General features: G+C 38.8%; 2 protein-coding genes across 8 annotated transcripts in view; one reads left to right on the forward strand and one right to left on the reverse strand.

Moving 5' to 3' along the window:
• Window positions 1-4,160: 4,160 nt before the first annotated feature.
• Window positions 4,161-6,821, reverse strand: METTL18 (methyltransferase 18, RPL3 N3(tau)-histidine). Of its 6 annotated transcripts, none has more exons than XM_081824581.1 (3): window positions 6,666-6,821; window positions 5,974-6,055; window positions 4,161-5,515 (listed from the first exon to the last, which is right to left on the reverse strand). In XM_081824581.1, exon 3 carries the CDS (start codon window positions 5,324-5,326, stop codon window positions 4,214-4,216), a length of 1,113 nt encoding a protein of 370 aa, XP_081680707.1. In that variant the 5' UTR covers window positions 5,327-5,515; window positions 5,974-6,055; window positions 6,666-6,821; the 3' UTR covers window positions 4,161-4,213. The 6 variants fall into 6 exon arrangements, with proteins under 6 accessions (XP_081680707.1, XP_030891471.1, XP_081680708.1 ...); XM_031035611.2 differs by having other exon boundaries at window positions 6,577-6,821; XM_081824582.1 differs by lacking the exon at window positions 6,666-6,821 and adding an exon at window positions 6,297-6,570.
• Window positions 6,822-6,837: 16 nt separating this feature from the next.
• Window positions 6,838-9,939, forward strand: part of FIRRM (FIGNL1 interacting regulator of recombination and mitosis) — a 45,774-nt gene continuing 42,672 nt past the window's right edge. For both annotated transcript variants that reach the window (XM_081824579.1, XM_081824580.1), the window contains exons 1-2: window positions 6,838-6,976; window positions 9,118-9,157. In XM_081824579.1, the coding sequence (XP_081680705.1) occupies window positions 6,866-6,976; window positions 9,118-9,157 (151 nt within the window). In that variant the 5' untranslated portion in view covers window positions 6,838-6,865. The remainder of the gene's footprint in view (window positions 6,977-9,117; window positions 9,158-9,939) is intronic.

Genomic DNA, 9,939 nt, shown 5'->3' on the forward strand with positions numbered 1-9,939 from the left:
GAACTGATATTTTAGAAACAAATTTACAAGATGCATACTTCTTCATCCTTAAAGATCTGCAATGCCAAAGCATCCAAAAAGAGCAGCTTAGAAACTGTGAGGAGGGGGGTGAAGGGAGAAAACGGAGGTTGGAGCTGGGTGCGAGGTCTGGAATTCACTTGTTTCTCCAAGTTTTGAACCGGGATTTGTAACCTGTAAAGGCACAAACCCCGTTTTTAACAAAAAAGAGCAAGGCCTCCTATTTGAGCAAACAGGATGACTAAATATTATGAGAATTCTTGGAAATACTAACTTCCATTTATACAAAGGAACCATCTGGAAGCAACCATGATAAGTGCTCAGTATTAACTATTTTTCCTTAAGAAATCTATTAGGGAGATACTATTACAAGGCTTGTTTTACAGGTGGGGAAACAATTTTAACCCAAGGTATTGGACTCCAAATCTCATTGTTTTAACTTATATGCCTCTTTAAATGATTAAGGTAAACTCTTTACACAAGAAAACTTATTATGCATCCTTCTCCTGGATTTGTCGCCGTAATTTGTATCTTAAGTCTTTTGTGTTGTGGTCTTTGCAGTAATGGTACCCTAGGTACAAGTGTCCAACTACTACATGTCTTCTCTGTTGCTACACCTGTGCATTGACCTGATGAGATAAAAATTATTTATGACTTTCTTCATTATAGTTTTATATACATATATATGATATACATGATTACATATACATGAGGAATTTATATACATTATAATTTTTTAAAAGATTTTATTTATTTGAGAGAAAGAGAGAGAGAAAGCACACACGAGTTGGGGAAGGGGCAGAGGGAGATGGAAAGTCCCCACTGAGCAGGGAGCCCAACACAGGGCTTGAGGCTCCCAGGACCCTGAAATCATGACCTGAGCCAAAATCAGAGGCTTAACCAACTGAGCCACCCAGGCACCCCCAATATAATTTTTGATGATATGTGTAAGAAGTTTCTTTAACTATGACATCCATTTCACAATAATCAAAGGGTACTAAGAAATATTTGTGATGCAGGGCGCCTGGGTGGCTCAGTCGGTTAAGCATCTGCCTGCCTTCGGCTCAGGTCATGATCCCAGGGTCCTGGGATTGAGTCCCGCATCAGACTCCTTGCTCAGTGGGGAGTCTGCTTCTCCCTTTCCTTCTGCCCCTCTCCCCTGCTCGTGCTCTCTCTCTCTTGCTCTCTCTCTCAAATGAATAAATAAAATCTTTTTTTTTTTTTTAGGAAATATTTGTGATGAAAAACAGGCATTGGTAAGGTTAAGCCCACTGGGCTGGTGGAAAGAGAAAAGCTTTTAAAAAGACTTCTGTTCAGATTCTGGTTCTAGGGGAGGATGTGACTGGGATCAAATCACCCACTTCCTCCAGTCTCAACTTCTTTATCTATAAAATGCAGATAGCAATTATAACCTAATTGAGGGCCATTATGAATATGAAGTGTTAGCCTATGTAAAGCTCTTCTGCCCAGCATACAGTAAATGCTGAAAACTGTTAGCTATTATAATCTTATTAAGCGGGGATGATATATACTTCACAAGGTCCTATTAAGCAAGATGCTATATAAAAAGTGCCAACCTGATGTCCAGTAAATAGCACATTTCATTGAGTCCAAGTTGTACCATTATTTTAGGTACCTCCAAGAAAGAAAAAAAAAAAATACTTCCAATTATGCTATAGCTGTAGATAGGAAGGCAGATCCCAACTTCTGGTATGTCAAATGTGAACATTTTCACACTAGAATCAAAACCTTTTCCTCTCCTCTTTCCTATTTAACTAGTAAGGAGTCTATCCTCCCCAGAATTTGAGATTTTCCTTTGCTATTCTTTTTCCCTAGGGTCTCCTACTTCCTTGGCTACAAGGGGTTAACCATAAGTACTATAAGTTTTTTTTTTTTTAACACTATTCAATAACAAAAAGAGAAAAAAGGAACAAACTATTGATGCATGCAATGACGTGGATGAATCTATAGATTATGTTGACTGAAATAAAGCCAATTCCAAAGGTGACATACTGTGCGGTTCTGTTTGTATGACATTCTTTATTTTTCTTTATTTTTTTAAAGGATGTTTTAAAGATTTATTTTAGAGAAAGAGCAAGAGAGGAGAGAGCGGGGTGGGAGGGGTAGGGGGGAGAGGGAGAGAGAGTCTTAAGCAGACTCTGCATGGAGCGGAACCTGACGGGGGCTTGATCTCACCACCTTGAGACCACAACCCTGAAATCATGACCTGAGCTGAAACCAAGAGTTGGATGCTTAACCGACTGTGCCACCCAAGCGCCTGTATATGACATACTTTAAATGACAAGTTATAGAGATGAACAGGTCAGTAGTTTCTGGGGTTAGGAGAGGAAGGAACCAGAGAAGAAAGTGGGTGTAGCCAAAAAAAAAAAAAAAAAAGGACAACAGAAGGAGCCTCTGTCGTGATGATACTCTTTTATATCTTGACAATATCAATGTCAATTTTCTAGTTGTGATATTGTACGATAGTTTTGCAAGATGTCAGCATTGGGAGAAAACAGGTGAAGTTTCTACAAAATCTCTTTGTATTATTTTTCACATACATTTCTTACATATGAATTCATAGTTATCAAAATTAAAAAATTTAGGGGCATGTGGGTGGCTCAGTCCATTAAGCATCTGCCTTCAGCTCAGGACATGATCTCAGGGTCCTGGGATGGAGCCCACATCGGGCTCCCTGCTCAGCGGGGGAGTCTGCTTCTCTCTCTCACTCTCTCTCAAATAAGTAAATAAAATCTTTTAAAAAAAATTAAAAAGTTTAATTTTTAAAATCTGGCTTCAACACTGCGATACAGAGATCCAAAGGCCTAATTCTAAGTTCAATATATTTCAACACTTGGCTTTTGTGCTTTTTAAGGTTGTAAAAGATACTTTGCAAGTTGAATGGGTGCCCACAGAGTGGTTACCATGACAAAGACAAGAGATAACAAATGTTGGTACCTGTGGGTCAGTGAGGGTTTGTTAGGGATCCTATTGAATCTGCAGATCAGTGTGGGGAATTAACAATACTAAGTCTCCCAACCCCTGAACACAGTGTCTTTTCGCCTAGTTAGATCTTGTGTAATTTCCTTAAAAGCTGTTTCATTTCTGTAAGGTCACTAGTAATACCCCCTCTTTCATTACCGATTTTAATAATCTGAGACCTCTTTTTCTTGATCAGTCTAGCTGAGGATTTGGCAAATGTGTTGATTTTTTCAAAGACCCCACTTTTGGTTTTGTTGAGTTTTTTCTATTCTTCTATTCTCTATTTCATGATCTTTGCTTTAATCTTTATTTCCTTCTTTCTGCCTCTGTTGGGTTTAGTTTGCTCGTCTTTTTCTGGTGTCTTAAGGTGAAAATTTAGGTTATCGATTGGTGATTTTTTTAGTGTTTATTTTTTTATTGGATTTTCTGGGTAACTTTTATACTATCATGATTCCCCTTTATTTCTCCCATCTCAGGGTGAATTCAGTTGCTCAGAATTCTTATTCTTATATGAGATAAATGAATATAAAAATAAAACAAAAAGCTTCTTCCTAGTTACCTAAGGTCTTCAGTCTAGTATTTAGGTTCGTACCATTTAGTGATGCATATGTATGCCCTTAGAATTAATGGCATGATCATCTGACTAGGCACTTCATATAAACAGAAGACTGAGAAGAAATTCAAACTTGAAATAAGAAGTGTCAGGGTGCCTGGGTGGCTCAGTCAGTTAAGCGTCTGCCTTCGGCTCAGGTCATGATCCCAGGGTCCTGGGATGAGCCCCACCACCGGGCTTCCTGCTGAGCAGGGAGCCTGCTTCTCCCTCTCCCTCTGCCGCTCCCCGTTTGTGCGCTCTCTGTCAAGTAAATAAATAAAATCTTAAAAAAAAAAATCGTAAAAAAAAGAAATAGAAAGTGTCAAGTTTCCCTGAGAAAAAATTTATTTAATGTCAAAGGTGGTAGAAAGGCCAAATAGAATAAAGGTAGAGAGCAGAAAACGTTCCCACAAAATAATCTCCTAGATCTCATCAAGTGCTCAGAATACTATTTATCTAGCTCCCCTAGCAAGTACATGTTATTAATATAGCTGGGATATTATTTGGATAAACAAACATCATAATTAAAAAAATAATAATAGCAAAGCAGAAATCAAACATTCAAAAGTTTTTGGTTATTCTTTTTATTTCACTTAGGACACTCAGTGGACAATAACTCAGTTACTTAAAAGCCATTTCAATTAGGAATCTCTTTAGTCCTTCATCAATTATTTCGAGTGTTCTAGTCTCAAATACGTTCCTTTCTTCCACAAACTTTTGAAAGAGATGAATACCTCCACCTACACCAAAATAATGTGCTTTGCTGGCTAAGAGCACCCGTCCATTCTTATCTAACAATCTAAGGAATGTCTGGTGCAAAGTATCGTAATAATCTGGATTGTAAATGGTTTCTGAGGTGAGAATGAGATCATATTTTTCAAAGAACTTTTCACTACTTAGTACAAGCTTGCAAAACTCAGACCACTCCCCTGAAAAGAACCGGCACTTACATAATTCTTGTGTTATTTTTGATTTCCTGCATCTTTTCACATCGGGTTCATTTACGTCATTTCCTTCACCTTCCAAAGTTGAGTTAGCCACTACATTAGGTAAGGTTACTTCATCAATCACCATACTGTTATAATCTTGAAAATGAATTTCTTTGGCCCCTCCCTTGAATGCAACTATCCCCAGCAACCCTGATCCACAGCCAAGATCCAACACTTTTTTCCCAGCAAATTTCACGTTGGCCTTTGTGAAATAAGCCAGCAGGTCAAAGGTACATTCCCAGATTTTTAAGCCTCCTTCATAAACACCAGTAATCAGATCAGAGTGAGAAGAAATGCTTTGTGAAACTATATTTTCTCCAGGGAAGTTCTCTTTAAACAAGATGGTTTTCACTATTGATACATTAACATGTTGGGGACCTGATAATGTTTCTACGACTTTGTTTTCTAACACTTTCTTTAAATCTTTAGGCATAGGATGCTCTTTGGCAACACTCATGCAGGGATGTTTTTCATGTGGCTCCAAGTTATTTGAGCTATTTGCTGCACTGAGTGAGCGGTCGGTGTCTTGCGAGGCAGCTGCATTTCCCACTGGCTTATGTTCCGACAAATGATCCTGAGGCCAGTCAAACTGTTCTGTAGAACATTTTCTGTCCCTATGTTTACCTTTTTTACTTTCTGAGACTGAAGGCCCTTTGGAGGAATCTAGGGCCAAAGCTCCATCTCCAAGCGGTGTTGATTCATTTTCCAGATGGTTTTCTATAGTAAAATTAAATTGAAAAGTCATCCTCTCATTAAAGGCACACAATCCTTAAATTCAAAGGAAAATTCTTCAACTTCTGGATAGAACTGATGACACACATAAACCTACTTCAATTATTCAGTTAGTTTTGTTGAGGATTAATTTTTCTTTACAATATTTAGAGATGTTTCCAAATGCCTTTTTAGAGGTCTTCGCTCTTCTTTCAAATTAGCTCTGGAGAAAAAAAAGAAAATTGTTATTAAAAAGTAAAATGAGGGGCACCTGGCTGGTTCAGTTGCTACAGCATGCGACTCTTGATCTTGGAGTCCTGAGTTCAAGCCCCACATTGAGCATAGAGCTTACTTAAAAATAAATAAATGAAATAAAAAAATTTTTTTAAAAAGGTAAAATGATATATTTCACTAAAATGTAACATTAAATAGCACCCCTCCCCCCTTCCGCTATACAGCTACTTTTTCTGTAAAAGCTGTGAAGGGAGAGGGATAGAAAGAGAAACATATACACACACCCTTCAGGGTTCAAGAAATGGAGAAGAGAATAAACTGTAAAAACAAACAAAAGGACAACAGAACAACTACTCGAAAAAACATAAAGTTCAAAATTGCCAGGCAGGAAAAGACAAGCCTGACTTAAGTCTTTCACCTATCATGATCTTGCCCAAACATACCTACCTCCTAAAACTGCCAGAATCTCTTCACTTCAGTCTGTTACTGTAACAGGCCTTCAAGATTTTATTTTGGTAAATGACAATCCCTTTAAAAACAAGCACGGGTATGGTGTGTGTAATTCATCCAAATGACCTTAGCTACAAACATTTAGCAAAGACCAGCAGCCCCAAGGGTATGGGAGTAGGAGAATTTTGGAGTAATTAGTAAAGATTAATTTGGTTTTAGAGAAACAAAATAAGGGCACTGACTGGAGAGTCCCCTAGAAAGTAGAAGCAACTTCACCAAAACTCTTCACAGTATTTATCGTGTTAGATAACTTTATATACCATTTGCTTCAATTTGCACAACTCTGGCAGGCGGGGTCTATTTCCATTACACGAGACGTACAAAGTCGGGTCGCATAGTGAAGTGGGTAGAAAGGTGCCTGTTTCTATCTACCCAACCGCGCCCTGGGCCTTGGATTCATTTCTGGCTGCAAGTCCCAGGTCAACCGTGACCCCAGATGCTCAATCTCAAAGCCCCATGTAACAGACGGTAGCATATCTGGGGTCTTCCGCCTTCACCTCCCCAAAGCGTCTCACTGCAACCGTTTCCAGTGATCCAGACCTGAGAATGCTCGCAGCCCGGGAAGGTCCCAGCGCCCGGCCCTGAGAAACCACGCGCCACGCCGGACCCTCGGAATGGAAAGCGCGCACCTGTGAGTCGAGTCCTCCGCGGGCCAGACAAGCCCGGCTCCCTTCCCAGCCGCGCGCGGCTCGAGCTCACGAGGAACGCAGTCCGCTTCCTCTCTATGGTACTGGTGCCCGCGGAGAGCTCGCAAGGCCTGCCGGGAGGGCGGGAGTTTCCGGTCGTGGCGGTGGCGGGACTGGTTTGAAGCTGCACTGGTTGGCGAAACATGTCTCAGGAAAGCGCGGCCCCGGCGAGCGCTGTTCCTCTGGAAGAATTAAGTAGCTGGCCGGAGGAGCTGTGCCGCCGGGAACTGCCGTCTGTCCTGCCCCGGCTCCTTATATCCTTCATTGTCACCTCCCCCCACAGAGGGCCGTGGGGCAGGTCTCCCAACTTTTCTCCGGTCTCGTCACACTCGCCGCCGGGCCGTGTAGTGTTCCTGAGGCCTGAACCTTCTCCTTTCCTCGCTGATGGGCGGGATGAGTAAGCGAGGGAGACGAGGGCGAGCGGGGACCATGGCTGCCCAGACCGAAGGCATGCCTCCCTTTGGCACTGGAAGGGTTCGCACTGGTGTTCCGCCCTGATTTTGGCAGTGGATGTGGCATTTTCTTCCATTCCTTTGTGCCTTTGAGTTTTTCTGTACTCATCACGTGCAATTAAGTGTAAATACCTTTGCTTGGGATAGCGGGGAGGCAAGCACTCAGACCTGACCTGTGAGGTGAGCTCTGACTCCTAATAGCTGGATGAGGTAAAGAGATGTACTCTGAGCTCTTAACCTCTAGGACGGAGGGTGAGTATGGATACCTTTCTCAGTATTACGGGAATTAAAGGACGTAGGTTTGCCATGGTGCCAAGTATGTAAAAGATGTCCAGTAAATAAAAATGTTCTTCCTCTTCTCGGACCTCTTTCCATTGTTGTTGGTTACAAGGAGTTGCTTCCTTTTGTAATTGGCTGTCACCTGCTGAGTTTGAGTTACTTAATGCCTCCGTTGTCCAAGTGCATACTGTTTTTATTGTTGTAAATGTGCCTGGAACCCAGCCCTCCATGTTAAAAGGTAATTATTTCTTTAACACCTTTGAGCTCACCTTCAACATAAAGCCACACTTAAAAGAAAAAAATGACCTTCACTTTAGAGAGTCTCAAATAATTTTTTACATCTAAAGGCAAATATACATATTACCGTTATGTAGAAGTTTCTTGCATAGGCATTGGCAAAATCCCACTTAGGTTCCAAAGGCTTTTCTTAGTCATTGTGCAGATTCGGAATCGCTGTCCTCAAGGATTTTGATTTGGAAAACACATAGCATCCTTACTCCAAAACCTTTACTGGGCACATAATACATACCAGGCAGGGTGTTAGGCTTTGGGGGAACAAAGATAAGGAACATGGTTCCTCTTTTCCCCCCTCAAGCTTATGGGGAGCTTCAGTAATTGAAAGTCAACATTCCCACTTGGTTTTGCATCTCAGACTTAACATTCAAAAGAAACTAAAGCTGTTCTTCCCCCAGTTTTCAACACTTTTCAACAGATGAAAGATAAGTTTTTAATAAATTTATAGTCACATCACCCAAGCATTATTTTTATATTTTGCCTTTTACATACTCTTTTCCAGTCTTTACCTGCATGTCTACATAATCATAAATTAGGTTTAATTTTGGAAGGGGCTAGAATTTTTTTGACCTTTGCTGAAATTTTTCTGTAAGACAAATTCAACCCTATTGAGCTAAATAAAATGAGTTAATGACTATACCTCATTTTGATTGCTGCTGTAAAATTAATATATGCAAAGTAATGTCAGAAGAAGAATCAATTCTTGTATTACTGTGATGGAGTTATAGTTTGTTCATTTTTCTTGCTGACACATTCTTTAATACTTATTTTACAATAAGAAATTTCTTTTTTTTTTTTTACAATAAGAAATTTCTAACAACTCTTGGTGGTATACAAGTGTACAGTTTATAATGTGATTACTGCTAACTTTTGTAATGGACGTAGGATAATTTATTGTCACATTTATAAGTGTCTACTATGTGCAGAAGAATTTCAGTCTGATAAGCTTCATAAGAGGCGCACAATGTGAAAAGAAGATAGAAAGTGTTGAGTGACTTAATACAGGTGCAAATAAAATACTGGAGAGGTTCGAAGGAGGAAGAAATTTCTTCCTGTTTTAGAAACCAGAAATCCATGGATTATTATAGTACTGTTCCTCTGTCAAAAGAATGTCAACTACACATAGTTTGAAAAGACAATTTTATCCCTGCTCAATTTTGAAAGTATTTCCTTGGAGTATTTTCATTATATTATAGTTTGTTTACCTAAGAACATTAAATTTTTAAAAGTAAAATTAAGCCAGTAATTTGAGTTTAATTTCAGTTTCTTACTGATCATTGCCTAAACTTTAAGAAGGCTGCTTTTTAGATTTATTCTTAGCAGTGAATATCCTATTACTGTAATACTGGTATCTTCCTTAATTTTTTTACTCTATGTATCAGCATTCTGACAACTGGATCGAGCATATTCGTAAGTAAAATTATCTTAATTGTTTGATTTACTTTGATGTCATTAAGGTCTGAGTCTACATATATCGATACATTTCATATTCCCTTCAAGTGTATTCTAGTAGTGTTACAACCTCTGTAAATTTCAGTTACTTAAAATGACCAAATTCCTTCAAGTTGTAGTACTTAAAGTTTTAAATTCTATTTTGGATGGATACCAGAACTATTGATAATGTCCATATAAGCGCATTGAAATTTTAAATGTTTGTTGTTAAACTGGTTAGACTCATATAAAACATAATTTGCAGTCTGCTTTCAGGTTGACTTTCTCATCTTCTCTCTGTTCTTTAATCTTACTTGGCTTATTTATTTACTTATTTAGTTAGGAGAAGAGATGAATTAAGACTAGACTACACAATTTACTCATACTTTGAGTTCCTTATTCTATTTACATTTCCATGGTTGTGGATATTTATAATTTTCAATCTGTTGCCTGTTGGGTCTAATTTTTTTAAGTAATAACTTTTTTTATCCTGAGTATATATATTTCTACAGTGAATACTTAAACATATTCACTGTAGAAAATTTGAAACGTGCAGAAAATCAGAAAAGATAATGAAACATCCATTAATCTGAAATGGTTAAGATTTTGGTATAGAACATTCTCATCTCGATTCTATACATTCGTGCCAGGCTATCTATTATTCTTTGTATATACATGTTTATATATATTAAGATTGGGATTATACTATTTTGGAAGCTTGGTCATTTAACCTTAAAGTATTGTGTGAATATTTTTTCATG

This window comes from Leptonychotes weddellii, chromosome 6 (genome assembly GCF_054177405.1).
Source record: "Leptonychotes weddellii isolate Sample4059 chromosome 6, ASM5417740v2, whole genome shotgun sequence".
NCBI lineage: Eukaryota > Metazoa > Chordata > Mammalia > Carnivora > Phocidae > Leptonychotes > Leptonychotes weddellii.